Here is a 19,499-nt window from a genome sequence, read left to right on the forward strand (position 1 = left end):
CATTAGAAAAAGTGATGCCTAAAAAACAAATGCCTAAAAAATGTAAGCATGCTAGCTGATTTTTAATAAAACACGCGTGAAATGGGCCAAAACACGCTGCAGCTCATGGCTAGGAATGAAGATTTGGATAAATCAGGGAGGATGTAACAATTTTTCACTGTAAGACAAAAATCTACAGATGGGTCATCATGCATCACTGTATGGACATGCATCCAATTAGGACATATATTTTGGCTGAGAAATGGCTGGGGGAGCTTTGTTTTCCTTCATGAGCATAGTAGATGTGTATGTGTCAGTGGGGAAGAGTAATAAATACCCCTGGACCAGGGTCCCCTGGCAGACTGGGAGCTAGACTGGTCACCAGGGTTAACACCCGGGGCACCTGACCTCTGACATTGCTAATGGGGCACAGAAAACCCTCCACGAACTGATACCCCCTCTGTCGCATACCACCACAGGACCTTTCACACCAGTCGTCCCCAGTCCGCTCCCCTCCTCCTCCTAAAAACATACAGGGATATCTGTGGCATCACCTTCACTGCCCTTTCACCAGCAAATGCCACACAAATTCCCTACAGCTTGAGCATCTCTTTCATTTTCTTTTTTTCGGGATGCTTTTTAAACATATATGCAGTCGTCATCATCATCATTAAAAAAAAATAAAGCTTGACCCTCATCTGTTTCCACAAGTTAAATACAGATGAAGGCTTTATCTACTAAATGGATTGTCACTGTAGGACCCTGATCTCATTTGACAGCAGTATTTATCCTGTGTGAGCTGGGAAGATTATCCTCCATTGGCCAACTTACTCATGTAAAATAAAACAGTGTGAATATACCACACATCAACTTAATGCTGTGTGTTTTATTTATCCGTTCTTATCCCTATCTCAGGTAATTACACATCACTAGAATTATTTTGCTGCTATAAAACACAGATTTTATTCAGGCTTCTTCTTTTGGCTGTTTGTGTGAAGACAAAATGCAGGACTAAGAAGTTGGGCTTCAAAAAGGAACATGCTAACTTTCATCAGATACACCTTAAAGCAGACAGCGAGCACATGGATGAACTCAGCTCTTTATAAATTTGACTGGTGGATTGGCTGTGTCCCTTTTGGCCTCCTCTCCGTTGCCTCCCGGGCTGGCTTCACCCCTGCAACCCCAGCCCAGACCTACCCCGCCTCTAAACTTGAGAACTGTGACAAAGCCAAACATTTTAACCACTGGTGCTGATTTATAGAGCTGGGTAGCGCTGTAAAACCTTTAGGCTTGCCACTGAAAAAGTGACTGTAGCATTCTGGAGCTGGGAGCTTAAGAGGGCTGCGAGGAGGAAAGTGGAATGATGGGAAGGGTACTCAAGAGGCACTTGAGAGGTTTCTCTTGGGTGTAAAAAGTGTTTTACTGCATAACCTCTCACCAGCTGCTAAATGTGCATTTCAACAATTTAAAATGAATTAATGTGTTAGTCTCTCGAGCTTAGCCAAAAGCATAGCATAGAGACCATCCACATGGGACTGCGGTCAGCCTGCCAAATAGATAGATATGGATAGATATTCAGAGTCTAGAGAGCATGAATTCACAACCAGGACAGGGAATAGAAGTCCCATCAGTGGCCTGACCTCTCCCAGCATGCTTGGCGTGTCCTGAGGGACGAGGATTCAAAATATACTCTCACAACTGTCAGATGGAGACACGTAGCACCTTCTTCAACTGAATAGATTTCAAATATGCCAGAAGGTCATCCACGACGCACCAAAATCTAATCTTACCTTTTCAATACCCTTTCAATCAATCAGCAGCTAATAAGATTTACCAATAACGTGTATAAAGCTTGGCCCAAAAGAACAATGAAGCTGGGATGGATGCCACTGAGAGGGAGAGGAGAGGAAAGAGAAGCAACAACAGAAGGAGAAGAGATGTCTTCTTAATTAGCCAGTAATGATAAGATCTGACAAACAACATCTGTTTCCAGAAAGAGAGAGAAGGGAGGGTGGGGGGGGGTGTAAAGAGGGAGAGGGAAGAAGAGGGCGAGAGAGCGGGATGGGAAGCAGCACGAGAGAGAGAGAAACTGCTGAGAAACCTGTGAAGCCTAGACAACAGGGACCTGCTTGTAAGAAAGTAAAGGGGGAGCGGAGGGGATGTGTTTGGGAGGGAACGCTGTGTAGCGTGACACAATGGAGAAAGGAGGATGAGAAGTATAGCAGAAGTGAGAGAAAGACAGACAGGGGAGAGAAATCTGACAGGGTTGAGGGAGTCGAAAAGCCAGGACGACTATGACAGACAGGAGAAGGAAAACAGATCAAAAGGAGAGAAAATGAGGAAGATAGACAGACGCAGAGAAAGTGAGCTGGATAATGGTGCTGAAGGGAGAGAGGAGGAACGTGCGAAGAGATGGGAATGGAATCACTCAGAGGTTTCAAGGTGCTGTAATTTACTGTCCATGGCTAATACACAACAAATGTGTGGGAGCCGTGGACTGCGAGAGGAGAAGGGGAGCAGAGTGGTTGGGGGGCCAGGAGGGTGGAGGCTTTAGGGAGGGCATGCAGACTGTTGGGGCTCTCAGCATGCCTGCTGGGAGCCTGTCAGCAGTCACATCACCCCTTGCCCTCAGCCCTGACAGATTCATCAGGACCATCCCACACCCTGCTGCATGTATCCAAAAGATTGCAGCGACAATTGTTAAACTGCTTTTTCCATTTTTAATTCACATTTCCTGTCAGACTTTTATTTGTTAATGTTATGTTCGATCCAGCAATCATCCCCACATCAGACAAGCCACCGAGTTCTCATGAGATCTCGTGAAAACGCTTCAAAAACTTCAGGCTTTTAGCTCACTCTCTATACTTTTAAGCCCATTTTGGTTCTTTGCTCGCTGTTTGTTGCAAGACAGTTAAAAAAAAATTGTGTATTGCACACGGTCAATAGAAAGTGTGGGTTATTTTCTTATTTGTAACTAAAATCAATCATGAGGTCAGCAAAAAAAAACATAAGAAAAAACTTAACTAAATCAAACTAAATCTCAAGGGGAACATAACCTGGGTATAGCCATGACTATCGGATATGATGTAACATCTGAAATAGCACAAAGACAGCAAATTGTGACAGTTAACAAATTATTAAAGATTATTATTAAAGATAATGTGCAGTATCTACATTGTGCTCTACACATTAAATTTGCTTGAGAATGGCTAATAACGGTCACACCAAAGATTTTCTTATTAAGATGGAAACACACCATGGACTTGCCTTCAGTGGGAAGGTTCTCTGCAGCAATCCTGCACTCATATGCTCCATGCTACTCCATGCTTGATTTTTTTCAAGCAGCTTTGATAAATGTACTGAAGTTCTTACGAATGAAAAGCTATTGTATAAGAACTGTGTCTATACACAGCGTCTTTGCCTGTCTGTTTCCTTCATGGACCGCAGGAAGTATAACTTTTGCCTGTGATACTTAATCAAATTTTTTATTTTTTTTTAAATTCTGCAGAAGTGTAAATATTAGTGTTTGGAAATGCTTTCAAAAAGTGAGCGTCAGGGATTTCAGAGAAATCTAACTCCTAAGAAAAATAAGAGTCTTTCCAGATCCCAGATAAATAGACAAACAAAAAAACAAGGTGGCCTGTGGGGCCGGCTTAGCACCAGGGGGCATTGTTAAGTCATTAGTGAAATTTAAGCCTTTAACCACAACCAAACCCAGTCACCCCCAGCAGCAGTGTCCAGCCAAAGAAAACAGCCCCTGTTACTAAATACCACTGCTAACTGGCCTTTGACTCCAGCAACCCCCCCAACACACACACAAACACACACAAAAGATTCTAGATTCTTATGAAAGTCCAGTGCAGGAATGCTTGTTCGCTTGCTCATGATCTGAAGTGCTGCTAAATCACTGTAATTTGCCCACTTGTGATCCTTTAAGCGTCCCTGCTTAATCCCTTCACTGCTCAACCAAAGGTGAACCTTATTAGTGGCTAGACAAATGGGAGGGTTTTCCCCAGCATCCCACCCCTCCCCAAAATTCACATTCATAAATATCCCCCCCCCCCCCCCCCCCACACAGTTCATCCATTGGTAGTCCGATCCCATTTCCTGTCACAACATCTCTCCGTTGCTGTCTGTTTCCTACTGCCCCCTGTGTAGGCTCTCAAAGAAAACAAACCAGGCCTACTTCTTGTGGCAGAGTTCAAGCCACAACAGCCAAATGCTGGCCGTATCAGAGCAAAGGTGACCAAACACAAACTCGGCCCATAACCTTCCACTCATTATACACTTCCTGTGCATGCTGGAGTCCCGGGTATTTCCAGGTCACATGACACCAAAATGTAGAGAGCTTGAGACTTACCAAAGGTCCCTGAACTCATTTTCAGCGGTCTTAACTCTGAGTGTGGCTCTTACTGTTTGATGCGGTGCCTGTCAGAGAATTTGATATTCTAGACATTGCATCGTCTCTCCCTGTCTGTCTTTGTGTCATTCTCCTGCTTGCATTGCCCCAAGGGAGGAGCCATCCCCACAGTCCTGTGCCAGCTGCTCAGTGGTCCAGCCTACGTGCCGCTCTGCTGTGTGAGGCGTTGTGCACTAGAGCCTCAGGGCTCTGTCGCCACGCTGCCTGGACCCCTGCATGAGGGGCTTGCTGACAGAGGGTCTGGAGGGACTGGACAGTACCAGCTCACCAGGGAGAGTCCTGTGACAGCGGACTGAGGGGGGCAGACTTTGTCTCTGAACATGCATGTGTGACAGACAGGTAATTTATGCAAAGATAATAATGGCTGCTGTATCCGTAACTAAGAGCGCACACATGCTTCTCTATGACATGTTCAGTTTCTTTAGTGTATTCAACAGCAGCTTTAAAGCCAAGTCTGCACACATTGAAAATGTTAGATTTTGAGGCTCACCTGTAGCTGGACTGCCACTTACTGTCATAGAAACTGACAGCTTAAACACCTCAGCCAGCTACAGCTGCACTCAGAGTATGTGAAGGTGTATTTGTCTCAGTTTGCAACAACTTCACCACCATCATCTTCAACTCTTTTCCAGTCAAAGGATCAAATAAAAGTAACTGAGAGATCCAACTTTGAAGCCATGTAGCTATGATATTATGATCTTAGCGCTGATTGCTCGGGTTCAGGATGGCGCGTATGAACACACTTTGAGATATTTGACTGGACTTCAATAATTTCTTGGCAAAAAGATCTGTGACTTCACAATAAAAATGTGAAACTGAGTTGTGCTTTCCAAAGCGTGTGGGTTCAGACACTACGTGCACCATTTCCAGCTTTGGACCAAACCTCAAAAAACTCATCCTAAAATAATATGAGAGGAAAAAGGTAAAGACAGCATACAAGTGTACACAGAGTGAATTATGAGTTTTAATTAAGTACAGTAAAAGGCAAATCTAATACTGGATGCATGAGAAACGGTTTCCTAAAATGACATTGTTGTCTCACACATAAAACTCTCAAGCGTGTATATGACGACCTAACGGGGCGAGTTGGCGGTAGAATTTGAGTATGCATCTGGGAAAGGGAAGGAATTCGACCTCTGACACAGTCCAAAAAATGTTGCTGCATTTATTCTTTGGCTGATAGTTTAATGTTCTTTTCCCAAAGACTTGTAGTTTCTATTTTCTTTTCGGTTGAAGAATGAGGAGGCCAATATTCCCCATCATTAGTAGGACAAGGAGTAACTTTATGTGACCTGCTGTGAAATCAGGTAGGCAGCAAATCCCTGCAGGAAGCACAGAGGGAAGTAGTCTGCATCATCATGGGTTTTTAAAGAAAATATGACAGGCAGGCACACGCAGGTGGAAAGACTAACATCAAAACAGATGGTCACACTGTCTGTCTAATACACCACAATGGCAGGGAGCAGGTATTTACATACAGCAACAGATATTTGAATAGTTTATTGTCAAACTTTCCAGACAGCGTCGAGCCATAAAAAACAATAAAAATGACAGAGTTTAACAGCTCACAAGCACCGCAGAAGCGAGATATATAGAGAAATGTGACATAAGATTTATACCAGCATTAAGAACTGCTCACTAATAACTGCAATAATGCACATTGACCTGAGGAAATTTGTAATTGAGATGAAACTAAACCAATTTTCTGTATATTGATCAGAAAGGAAACCCTGCACGCACTCAATGAAAACAAACCTGTGGTACATGCACACAACTAGAACCAAGACTACAAACAGATCAATACAACCCACAACCTAAGATTAAGAATAATGGATCGTTCTCGGAGCTAAGCTCAAATAAAGTCATTTCTCGAGACTCATATACTATAGTTTTAATAAATAAAAGAATAAAATAAACTCTAAATGCATCCTTCTGAAAAACAAAAAATCTGGGTTTAAGCTGCTGCTGATGAAAGTGTGCACAAGTATGTAACAGTCCTTGTGAGCTCATTTTCAGTGTGGGGGAGGGAACAGGCATATTGACAACATTGGAAAATTCCTATTGATTATTCGTCTTTTCTCTGAGCACCGGCTTGTTAAAAAAGGGCCCTCTTGGAAACACGATCAATTAGTGAGATAGTGCTTACCATTGATCACCCCAGTGCCCCTCACAAGACTCCTGCCTTACAATGGATCCCTCTACACACTCTATATGACCAACTATTGATCTCAGCTTCTTAGCCAAATATAAAAGCACACACCCAGAGCTGCCCCCCCAACAAATCCCATTCAACCCACACAGCCTAATACTAATACTGACATCTGCTTGTCTCCATTGTAAACCCCACAGCTCACTCATAAAGACTGAGGCCCAGAACCAATATAGTTTCTCTGAGGTCAGAGATCAGTTTTGCAATAATACCACCATTAACAGATCTGCCTGGGTTGAGATTGAGAATGAGCTAAATTTCAAACAGTGAAAGCAATCATCCAAAAATAAAGAAATAAAAATAAAAGAAATACCAGTATTTGAATTTTGACCTGAAAGCACTCAATAATTTTCTGTTTTGCTTAATAAATGACCTTAAAAATGACCTGTCAAAATAATCAACCACCAGTTTCTGAAAAAAGATTCATTCACGCATGTTTATTAAAACAAGCGAAATGAAAGAAAAGAAATGTAATGTAATAAATACATTGATTGCATGAGCTTGAAGAATTACATTTATAGTAATGAGCCCAGAGGCATTGATCCAACTTCCTATTGAACAATCCACTCATCTAACCAATCAGAAAACAAGTCAGGCCATCAGTCAAGGATAAGTGACATCCTGCAAACAGAGATGTCACATTAGGACTGCGAGTATAACAGTTCACCTATGCAGCTGCAAAACTAGCAGACACAGCAGGCACTGGGGCGTTAGATAATTCGCCCCCAAAAGCAACTCGAGTCATCTCTTTGTCAACTCCTGCCCTTGCCCTCTTCATCCCTCCACCCTCTGTCCTTTCACCCCTCCCAGTGGATCAGCTGTGATCTCCTCTCTCTCCCCTTTCACTCAGATCAGGATTAGAAAGAAGGGAAGGTGGAGGGAGCTGCAGCAGTAGCAGCAGTAGCAGCAGCAGCAGGAGAAGGGGGAGAGAAAACTGAAACAATATGGAAAGGAGATTAGAAAAGAGGGGGTTTGGGCCGTTTGGGGAATTGCAAACTCCCTTGTGCTTGGGTAGGTGTCCTAATGACACTGCCTAATTATGGCAAAATTAGACAGGCTAAAGGGAGGGTGGAGGGGGGTGTTGGTGAAGGAGATGGTAATGTGACGGAGAAAAGAAAGAGGAGCACGGGAATTAAGCAATAGGGAGTTAAAATAGTAAGCATGTGAGAGCAAAAGGGCGAGAGGGGTGTGCAGAAGCACAGATACAAACTGGGGCAGGTGGAAAGGGAGCAATGCACTGAGGGTGCGAGGAGAAGGAGAAAAGAAGGAAGGAAAAGGGTAGAAAGCAGTGGTGGTGGAAGGGAGTGGGCCCCAGCACGCTGCATGTTAATTGGAGAACAGGTGTTAGGGCTGGGAGCAGGAGGCTGATTACTGGAGCCACAGAAACTGACTGTCTCCTCCACACACACACACAGAAGTGCACACACATACACAAATGCGCATAGGCTTCAGACACACACACACACATGAATAATTTAAGACCCAAGCAAGGACTAGGGGAAAAGGTCAGTGTAGGGGTCAAAGAGACACACAGACAATCGTACATAGATCCATATACATACATAAATAAACATCCCCACAAGCATGAAAATATACATTCGTTTGCGTGCATGCAAACGATGCATATGTGTTATAAACTTCCTCCTAGTTGAGCATACATACATTGAGCATATGGAGAAAAGTAAGGACACCTCTGATTGGGCAAAGCAGTATTCCACCAGCTTAGCAGAAATTAACTGGCTTCTAATAGGTGGGTCCCTGAGGAGGGGATTTTGTAGGCTAGTCGAGAGGGAGAAGCCCCCATCAGGACAGGATATGGCCAGTGTGATTAGAGAGTACAGTAGGTCAATGATTTAATTTAAATCAATCCTCAGAGCTGCACATCAGCCTGCACACACACACACACAGAAAGCCACAAAGAAATATAGACTGTTTTTGTGTTGTTTTTCCTCACCAGAAAATCACCAATCTACTTAAAAAGCAAATTTCAAAGCAGTTTAGCCATGTTAGGAGGAAGTATAAAAAGGGTGCGGAGGGAGCGATTGTGAGAATAATGTTCTAGAGTAAATGGGAAAAGCAGCTGCTCCAAGGTATTCTGGGAAAATTCATACAACAACAACAACCCGATTTTTCCGTTATATGAAAACTATCTTCATCTGAGATCCTCTGAGACACACTGTCAACAGCCAGCCGGCTTGAACTGAGGAGGGGAAAGAAAAGGGTCCTTGATATATGTGAAGTGAGTGCTTTCTAGACAGACAATTGCAGGGAAGGAGAGAAGGAAGGAGAGGGCAACGGAGGGAGTGAGGGAGAGAGAGGTGATGAAGGTTGCCCCATGACATCACACAGTAGGTATTTCACATACGGTCTGCTTATGAGTATCAATCACGCTGGTTAATGCCAGGCAGACAGTGTGGGACCTCCAAAAGCCCTTTAGACGTGAAGACTCTCACACACGCTGATTACAGGGGTGGTCATCTCCCTTTAAGCCTGATAACTGGCCCTCGGGGTGAACATTAAGTACATATGTGAGCCCGTCTGGTGGTGTGAATGATCCACATGCTTCTGATAAAAGTAAATCTGTGCTTTTGTCAGGTCTCAGGTGCAAATGAGTGACCAAAGTGAAACAGATCCCAGCAAGCTGGAAGATAGATCAGCCGATAAACAGAAAGCCGCAGACAGAAAGACACATGGGAGACAGACACGGGCGCTTTTCACTGGATGTTATCGCCTGTTTGCAGTGATGTGGTGTAAATTGCCCCGGAGAAACAATGAACATATTTCCCATGGAGAAGAAGAACAAGATTGACATGTGATGCATACACGCACAGTTAGGTATTATGTCTTAAATGAACAGAGAGCATGTGTAAGCTTCTTCTACAGTTGGTGCAGAGGGGACTGTTGTGAGAGTTTAGATAGTATAGATAGGTGATGGTTTGAGGTGATGGACACTGTGTGGGACATGCTTGGATTTTATTACCTGTCAATGATGACTGGATCGGACGGCGTCTCATTTCGATTGCCACAACTTTTCTTCTCACAGCAGCGACTGAGTGGGCGGTTAAAGAAACAGGAAAGTGGAAAAAGTTAGCGTAGTGGGAAAAAAAAAAAAAACCCATCAACAACAACAAATTAAACAGGAGGAGCCACCATTTTTCTCTGACCCATCCACATCCATAGACCCCGGCTGCTCTGCCCCACAGTGGGCCGTGATCCAGGAACACACAAAAGCAGCATGGGAGGGGTGGGGAAGAATGGACAAAAGAATAAAAGAGGAAGAAAAGGTACAACAACACACCCTACAAACAGTGAGGGACCATTGAAAAAGTGAAAAGCCAGCTAGGCAATCTGTCACATTGATTTTGAAATCAAACTCAACCCCCACGCAGCTTTACTGCGCACGCACACCGTCCCATAACATCCTACCATTCGTCAGCGGTCTTGTCCGAGGAGCCTGCTGGCCGACCAGTCCCCCTCAACAACCCCTCCCAAAGCCCCCAACTCCCCTTCACTGCATAACAAAAGTGCCCCCACCCCTAACCATCTGCCACCCCTACACCTCGCCTTACCCCTCTCGTGTCCCAGCTTGGCCCTGCCCTGCCCCCCCCTCCGCCCCCCTGTCAGACGGCCTCACTCCCCAGCTGTGACGCTTGCCCTCTGCCTCTTCGGCTCTGTTATTAGCCAGCTGTGAGTCACATTCGGGCATCTGCTGGCTACACAATGGCAAAGCTCACTCTGCTTCAGCCCTCCTCCTGATATTCCAGTCCCCCTAGCCTTCTTCCTGTGGCCCTCACATCCTATAGGTCAAGGCCCACTTCCAGACACTCTTAAAGTTCTTCTACATCCACAAAAAAAAACAGCTACCTAAGCCACGACCAGCCTTCTTAAACTCGCTCTGCTTCCGAAGTTGCTCTTTGGCACTGGCTGCACCACCGCACTTGTCATCCAGTGCCGATGAAGTTCATGCATGTCTAAACATAATTTTTATTTCCATGAGCCAAAAGCAGATTGATCCCCTAAAGTGTTTGCTGCTGTCAGTTGATTTCTGACTGCAAAAACCACAGGCCCGAGAGAGTGGAGCGCTCCAAGACGGAACGGGAGCTTAACCAGGGACATGCTGCCTCACAGCAGACAGCAGCGGTGTGTTACAACTGTAACAAGGATGATGATGGACAACCTAGACTTACAGTTCAATAACAGGGTAATTTTTTAAAAAGTACAGCCCCAAGCATCACCACAAAACCCATTTAAAGCTGACTGAGACAAAACAAAGTGAAAGAGTGTAATGGATACAAGTACTTGACATTTGTAGGTGCAGGTTAGTGTGTGTGTGTGTGTGTGTGTGTGTGTGTGTGTGTGTGTGTGTGTGTGTGTGTGACACTCACCTGCACATAACCTCGTGTGTGAGCAGAACTCGACACATTTCTGGATTCTTGTTTTGTCCCTCATACGATATGGGCTGAGAGGAAGAAGCAAGGGGCAAAGGGTCAGACTGAGTTTCATGTAAAAGTAAATTAACTGCTGTTTCTTAAAACTCTAAGAGGAATCCCATTCAAGGGAAAACTTTAGGAAAGTTTAACAACCTGTTTAGTGACGGAGTCGATAAGTCGTGCATAAAGATCCTGCTCAGTGCGAACCCCTGCAGGAAAAAAAAAGAAGATGTCACTTTTTATAAAGTGTTTCAAGCATGAGAACAATTCTGTTACACTGAAATAATTGTCATTCTTTAGTTGGATGTAAGCTGCGGGTAGAGGCTACTGAAGCTTGAAAGAGACATTTCTATTGTGCTGGAAACCTCCAAAGAAGAGATGCTCATTTTAAATTAATTGCAAAACATAACCGATCTGTCACATTAAGCGCTTAAACTCTCTTACCTCTCCTAACCACTCAGCGATAAATCTCTGTGGATTCTCAAAATAAGATGGAAAGATTTATGATAGAATTTTTTTTCCACAGTATCTGGATAGGCTCTAAGAAAAAAAAGCATTGAACTCTGTCCAGCCAACATGGAGGAACAAGATTGGCATGCAGTTCAAATTTCCTCTCTGATGGTTTCTGAGGGGATTGAGTTATTTGATGTTTGATGATTATTACTCATATTCGACTCTAAGGCCACAATTTATAACCAGAATCTCACGGCTTGTCAAGCTGTTCCTTTTATGGTTGTTCCTGTGTGAAGCTATGACTGGCAGGAGACATTCTGCTGCGTTCGAACGGGAGCTGATCGGCTTATTAAAGAGTTTAAATGAAGAAACAAACGGGTTGTTTCTTTTTTAAAACATTTCTTCTTACTTGCATGTAATCAGGTGTGTCTCTTTAAAACTTTGCCTCAGGAGAAGGAGACAACACGCACTGAACTACTCCCTCAGAGGAGACCACGCTGCCTGTGAATTTTTTCATGGCGTGTTTGGAAAGTATTGCCTTTAAAATGTGCTCCTTTCATCAAAGTCTCGATTGAGATGCCTTTGATAACGCTTGGGGGAAGGGGATGAGAGGAAGTGCTTTTAGTGTACTTGTATGTATGCGTGTGTATCAGCGGGTTGCTCTGGAACGCGTCTTTTATCTTCTCTCCCATGGGTGCCACTGCGACAGACTTGGGGCAGCAGTGGCTCATGGGAACCAAATTTCTGTGTATCCCCCCTGATCTGCTGTGGAAGCACCATGGGGGAAGTGGAAAGAGGAATCGAGGAGCTGAGGAGGTGTTGGGATGGGGAGGCAGCGTGCACCTCATTTCCCTATACATGGGTCCATAAGTAACAGCTTGAAAAGCTGAACAGTAAATTGTATAAATCTAGTGATAAGAGCTAGAGGGGAAATTAATGGGTAAGTCAAGAGCAGAGCTGTGTCAGGTTTGTCCAATTTTTGCTCATCTTTGAACCTACTCACCATTGCTGTAGAGAAGCTGCAGCTTGTAGTGAGTACCGTTGTTGGTCTTTTCTCCCGTCTGCTCCTTGCAAAAAGAGAGGCAGGCGTACAGACAAACGCAGAGAATACAGTTAGGCTCGCTGGGGTACAGATAAGCACAGCTGGGCATCAGTAAACAGGGTTAAGCACAGTGAGTCTTGCCTAATCCTGCACCTCGCCCTTCCCATGGAGCAGCATCGAGATCAGAGAGTTGTAGGCTCAAAGCTCATTTGGGACCCTGTGTTGTGCTCATAAGCTGAGCACTTAACCTTGAGTCGGATATTCTTTGTAGAGGTTGAACTGTCATCTCTGATACAAATGCCTAAAAAACCCCTCGGATCAAATGCAGTGGTCCTCGCTGCAGTGAGGTAGCAGGCATGGCTATATGCACTTGTGTGTGTGAGGGCAAAGTGTGTTCCAGCGAGTGGAAAGTACTGCGTGTGAGACTGAGCAGCAGTCGACCTTGACAGAAAAACTTCCTTTCTGCTATCCCTCCTTACACCCCCCTGCCCTACACTCTCCGCTAGCCTCTCACTTCTTCCTTCTCCCCCCCCCCCCTCTTCTGTGTTCTCCCTCTTCCTTTCTCTTTCTCTACCTCCACTGGTCTTTCTAAGTGGTCTCAGAGGAATGCTCTCTGGTCCAATAACCCAGGAGGCTGGCATCGCAGAGATGAGCGCGAGAAAGGAGGCGAGAGAACAAGAAGGTTGGGGGAGTGGAGAAACTGGGAAATGGAGACAGTTGCAAGGAGAGGAGAGGAAACGGGGTGGAAATTAAGATGCATGAAGATAAGATGAAAAAGCTCCAAACTTAATATGAGAACACACCTGGAGATAGATGGATGCCCAGCTTCATAACTTTTGTAAATATACACAGAGGGACGTTTACTTCACCATAGCATCACTCTACCTCTGCGCAATTACAAAGCAAAAACAGATGCCAGGGTAACCATGCAGAAAATGAACCTCTCCACTGCCGTCATATTAGTCTATGGTCTGTGTGGCACAAAGGGGAGCACGCCAACAGCTTCGGCCCCGGCATCAGGATTGCTGCCTGCCTCACTTCGAAGCTCCAAAAACCCAAAAGTATGCTAGAACTTTAGTTGTTAGGATAGACTCCCCTTGTCTTTTCCACAGAGTGCAGTGGTTGCCAGAAGTTCAGGAGATTTGTGCCCCCTCACCACAAGGCAAAAACATCCATTAACACTGGGTATAAGGCTTTACTCCAGGCATATCTCAAACTCTTTCTGTCTTTCTCTCCATGCTGCACCCTTCTTTATTTTGGTGTTGTCCAACTTGAGGAATCCCCCCACCCCATACAGCAGTATTTAGAGTATGGGAGAGAGGCATGAAGGAAAAGGAGACTTTGATGATTAGTTCACTGTATAACTTAACAGGAGCGAGCATAATTTGCATTTTAAAAAAGTAGTGATGTCCTCCTAATGAGGCAAGCTGCTAATTAGTCATTAGATATTCTTTTTCAATCCCACATCATCAGCTCATTGGGGGTAAAGCTTGTGTAAACATGTAGCCGTCAGCTGTTCGATATGCTTGGCTTTACCAAGGATGGGGGAAATTAAGCTGAGCACCTGGTTACGGCTGAAATACTGTATATTACAAATACATGTGGATAATCTCTAATGTCGTGCGATTTTGATTAAACACGTTAAATATTAAAACTCGATGTAGAATTAACATCTCTAAGCTTTCGGGAACAGTCACACACCTTTTCGTGCTCCACAAAGTCCACAAACGCAGTCCTCTCCACTTCCACAGGTTGGCCGTGTCTGTCGTAGAGCGCCAGGACAAAGTGGAAGAAGTTGGACTTGCGGAGATTTGAGGGCGGCTGCTTCTCGAAATGAGCTCTCGACAGGGCCACTCCACTTAGGACACAACCGGAAGAGACAGTCAGCTCACGCTTATCACACTGAATATTATCATACTTTATTTAATTAAACACATTTATAGCATCAAATAGAAATACTTGTTTTCCTTTTATTAAATGACAATTAACAAGCTTTCTATTATTATTATTATTATTATTATTATTATTATTAACAACAACAACAACAGTAATAATAATAATAATAATAATAATAATAATAATAATAATAATAATAATAATAATAATAATAATAATAATAATAATAATAATATGGACAAAGAAACACAGCAAGCATGCTAACAAACTAAACTAAAACACTTTTCTCTATTTGCAATAAATCTTGAAAGTTAAATTAAAATAGATTACATTTACTATAGCTTTAATTAATTAAAACATTAAAATATTAAAAGCATATTTATCATCGTGCATTTTTTTTCTTCAAAGTCTTTCTTTGATCCATACATTAATTGTAGATTATTAGCATAAGCCAAACAAATAAAATAACTAAACTGATGGATAATTTTGCATACATTTGACCCTTCAAGGAGAACCAAATATGGACTAGAAAAAAATACAGAAAAAACGTCATTATAAGCCAAACTTACTCAAACTTTTTTTCTTTTCTTTTAACTTGAAAATTGAAAAGTGTCGACGTCTTGTTTAAGTGAAAATTGTGTCGATGGCGGAGCATCATAGTTAAAATATACATTAGGACACTGAGTGTTTAATTAACGCGGATTAAAGATTTGGACACGTGAAACGCTTGTTTGAATTCATCTTAATAAAAAAAAGAGACTGTTATGAATCTGCGGGCTGGTTCAGAGCAGGTTTGACTGTTTGTTAAATTTTTCTGTAATTTTACTTTTGTCTGAAAAAGACCTCAAATCACACTCGAGTGCACTTTAGATTTTGTCTTGACAACTTCAGTTTTTGTTTCTAGTTGAACAAAATAAGTGTCGATTAAAAAACAAACAGCCATCTGCTTAAAAAATCACTAAAATACTTTAAAAAATGAATAAATAATCCTGATAACTGTTTTCTATTTGCTCTATTAAAATATGCGCGCTGCGCTGTTTAGCATGTTGCCAACTTTTCATCTTGAAAATGATTCTGCTTTCTTCATGACTGTTTCTTCAACATTGAAGTACAATACGGTTTGTGTGTTGTAAATATATTTATATATATATATTAATTAATACATGTGTGCAGAAGCTGACTGAACATCTACGGTAAGTAGAAGAAAGAGCCAACACTGGAAAATCTGTCATTTCTGTTTTTAAAAAAATCAGAGCTGTAAAGTTTGTGGCAGGTGACGATGAAGTTGCCTTTAAGCTGAAGCTAAAGCTGCTCTGGGAAAAATATGTATTTCGTTTTAGTCACAAACAGCTTTAACAGTGATCTCCGCTCCTGTGAACGAAAACTAATGACGTTATTAAATGCCTCTAGCCTTTATGTACAAATAAATAATTGTTAGCTGTTTTGCATTTGGGGCAAGTTTCATTATCATTTCAAGCATTATGAAAAATGTTTGTTGTTATTTTTTTCGTCACTTTTAAGGAAGTTTTTACGAGTTTGGGGGCAGTGAGTTTTATAGGGGACTGGTGTCATATTTTGCAACAAGTAGTTTGCAGCTCTTTTCTCAAAGGTTGCCTCTTCTAATGTTCGACCTTAAAATAATAATAATAATAATAATAATAATAATAATAATAATAATAATAATAATAATAATAATAATAATAATAATAATAATGTCTCCATCATGAGCAGTCAAACAAGCATGGGCGTATCAGATGAGAGGATGGTGAGAACCTAAAGTCAGCAGATCAGCTGAGTTTGTTCTGTACCTTTGCGCTGCGACGTTCGCATCCACAACCCCAACATTGCGCACCCACGACCGGACTGGATCCATCTCCTCTCCAAGACCTCTTTCTTTTAATCCGCTCACTTCACGAATCAGATGTTCCTGGATTCCAAACATTTACACCCTGCTCCGATCGGCTGGTAACACTTTCTTGAAGCAGTTTTAAAAAAACACTGAGCTAGGCAGCTAAAGCACTTTGGCACACAAGAAAAGGTCCACTTCAACGCGCTGCGCTCCTCCAAAGCGCCACAAACGAACTGAGCATTTACAGAGCTTTGTAGGGGGAAAGAAGTAACCGACGCTGTGTGATGTTTCAGGGGCGTCTCATTAAAAATCCGAAAGGACTTTCTTTTATGGTTCAAATGATGAAAGTAAATATATCCTTCCACTGATGTGAAGCATTCTCCAAGCGCACATCTCCACCGTCAGTCCGAACGGGCTCTGTGCGTTCAGCTCCGCAGATATCCGGGAGCGAGTCTCGAAATATTCTTTAAAGTATGAGTGTGCAGAAAGTCTTCCTTTGTCACAGGGCCAAATCGAATCAAACCAGTTGATCCGAGGGCCAGGAAGCTTGTAGCGAACGACTGTGTTGAAGCATGAATGAGACCCTCAGCTGGGATGGGGCGTGGAGGCGGGGCCTCGATGCCATATGGGATTGTTGAAATGGGTGCTCTCATTGGTGCAAAGTGCATCCCTTGTTTGGTCTGCTGCCAGATTCAGCATCCAACCTGTGACTCCAGCAGCAAACTTTTTTAAACACAGAGAAGTTTCCCTAGATAAAAATCACATAAAACCACAATAAAACATTTATAATGAAGAAACGGTGTTAATTTAAGAATTTAGTGTGTATACTATATTTCACTTTTTTTTTCTTTGTGTGTGTGGCAGAAGTAGGAGTGTAGTCATCGAAATCTTTTATTAAAAGGTACGTGAAAGGTTACGTTAGGGGGGAAAAGAAAAAAACTTTGCTCACTTTAAGAATTTCTGGGCGCTTTTGTGTATTTAAAAAACAATTACTGGCGTTTGGTTTCAGATTGTCTTGTACATGCTGCGCAGCTATACTGCCCTTAAAAGCCCGTACAGCCAGTTCTGTTTGGTCTATTCATTCAAGTCAACATTTAACACAAGTGCGCTCTCGACAGGCACGCATTCAGCAGCTCGACCGTCTGCTCCTTTGAACGCGGTGATTCCGCTGAGGACGCATCGCATCAGTGTCAGCAGCAACAATGGCCGTCTGGTTGGTCCATCAATCTCCGCCAGCAGCCGACGACGCTGCACTCTGATTGGCGTTTGAAGCGCTGCCTGACAGTGCCCGAAATGAGTTCTCTTAATCAATACGACAGACTGTCTCTACAAATCCAACCTAGTCATGAGACCCGTTACAAATAATGCTGTTAACAAACATGATTACCATCCTCTGTAGTCCGCAGAAAAAATGGAATACATGAACTTACGAGTTTTGAGAGTCTGACAAAGTTTCCTTTGCTGCTCCATCTGATGATTTCGTTACTGGCTCATATTAAAGAAACCAAGCACAGTGCTGATGGGTTCATTTTACCATTCGTGCTTTCTGATCTGTTATTACTTTCATTAAAGTCAAATTTGGGTTGTATGTCCAATGCTTTTGGGTTACATTTGGGGGGGAATAAAATTAATTTCCGCTTCCATTCGTCTGGCTATGAAAGGGAAAGTTACCCCCCCCCCCCCCCCCCCCCCCAACGCGGGCTCTCTGCCCCTTACCGAGACTATTGTCTCTATGTGGAGTTTGTGCGCCTGGACAATGAATGTAAATCTCCCCCCTTGGATCGCGCCTCAGCTCACCATCTGCCAGCGCGGGACAAAGTCAGATGTTCCCCCAATTATGAAAGCAGTCTTGGGGAATCCTGCTGCCGAGTCTCCGCCCTGTCGCCGTCTCCCTCACACACTTTTCCTAAAATGACTGACAGCTCTACTTAACCCTAAAACCATGACAAAATCTATACATGATGACACAGAGGCGAAAGATAAAATTCCTGTAGATCTCAAGGAAACGACAAGGATGTGCTCTTTAAATGTTAAGATGTAGATTGTATGGAATTGACGTTTTGTTGTATGCTTGTGTGTGTGCGTGTAACGATCTATTTGTTTACTATTTAAATGACAAGTTTTTAATAGTTCCTCTGCTGTAAGTGCTACAGAATTTGTCATCGTGATGGGACACGTGTAATGTTAAGCAGGGGAGGATCTCGAAATTTTTAAATGCAGGCAAAAAAAATGATAAGAGGATGACACAAAGCTCTTCTGTGAAAATCCTCTACATGTGCATGGAGTCAATAAAGAATCCTCAAAAATACTTTTAAAAAAGTATTGTATCATTGACTCTTTTAAGAAAACCGATTTTAACTATAATTGAGAAAAAAAGTTCCTCCAAATAAATGGAAAATAACTTAAATTACTGTACAGGAGTACTGTCGATTATAATTTAATGTTCATGGTTTTAGGCTTTTGTGCACCTTGAGAATTGAACAGAAGAAAAAGACCATGCAGATCATTAACCGAAATCTTCCTGCTGTAACCTGTGTGTTTGGGAGTTCGTCTAGTATTGACTTGTCCGGCCTGCCCCGACTCTTCAGCCCCGCAGGTGTGAGAGGCTCGGCCGCGATTATCGCAACCCGCAAGACTTTCTAAATGTGTGGCTTTTGTAATTCGGTGAAGCAGGGAGCCGGAGCGAGAATGGGGGATTAGTCAGACCGCAAACGTCTTTCTAATCAATTTAACCCACTGAGACGGTCAGGCCGTGCGTTTTAGGGAGGAGCTGGGGAGAGGTGTGGAGAGGGGGGGTTGGTGACTGCTAAACCAAACAATGGGGTATCGTGTGCCGTTCGTCCTCCCCAGAATTCCCCTGCTCCCATGGGACAACCAAATCCACTCTGCACGGATGGCACCGTGTCCTGGGAGGGCAGGAGGGGCGTGGCTTGTGCGTAAGGGGGAGTCGCAGACGCTGCAGCTGGTTTCTGTCCCTCCTCTCCACTGTGCAGAAAACAACAGAGCTAATGCGACCCTCCACGTCCCTAATCGATCGCTATATGTTTGTTTATTTATTTAGGAAAGGACGCAGATCCCCGGGAGAAGTGTCGGCATCTGCAATTGAGGCCACTTTTCTTTCCTTAAGCACATCACCCAGCTAAAGTTTCCCCAAACATTCGGATTAAGTTCTGTTTAATGTTTGTAGGGGAGACCGGGGATAGTTGTAACGTGGGTCAGTT

General features: G+C 43.2%; 1 protein-coding gene across 2 annotated transcripts in view; it reads right to left on the reverse strand.

Annotated features, from left to right (window-relative positions):
- The window catches only part of ebf2 (EBF transcription factor 2), a 28,456-nt gene extending 11,619 nt beyond the window's left edge, over nucleotides 1-16,837 (reverse strand). For both annotated transcript variants that reach the window (XM_085294435.1, XM_085294434.1), the window contains exons 1-6: nucleotides 16,238-16,837; nucleotides 14,235-14,391; nucleotides 12,495-12,552; nucleotides 11,192-11,247; nucleotides 10,994-11,067; nucleotides 9,589-9,657 (exon numbers count right to left, since the gene is read on the reverse strand). In XM_085294435.1, coding sequence (XP_085150561.1) covers nucleotides 9,589-9,657; nucleotides 10,994-11,067; nucleotides 11,192-11,247; nucleotides 12,495-12,552; nucleotides 14,235-14,391; nucleotides 16,238-16,371 — 548 coding nt within the window. In that variant the 5' untranslated portion in view covers nucleotides 16,372-16,837. The remainder of the gene's footprint in view (nucleotides 1-9,588; nucleotides 9,658-10,993; nucleotides 11,068-11,191; nucleotides 11,248-12,494; nucleotides 12,553-14,234; nucleotides 14,392-16,237) is intronic.
- Between the last annotated feature and the right edge of the window lie 2,662 nt (nucleotides 16,838-19,499).

The sequence above is a fragment of the Mchenga conophoros genome, linkage group LG12, assembly GCF_057382185.1.
Source record: "Mchenga conophoros isolate Kocher_MC1m ecotype Shallow Benthic linkage group LG12, M_conophoros_male_GT1.1, whole genome shotgun sequence".
Lineage (NCBI taxonomy): Eukaryota > Metazoa > Chordata > Actinopteri > Cichliformes > Cichlidae > Mchenga > Mchenga conophoros.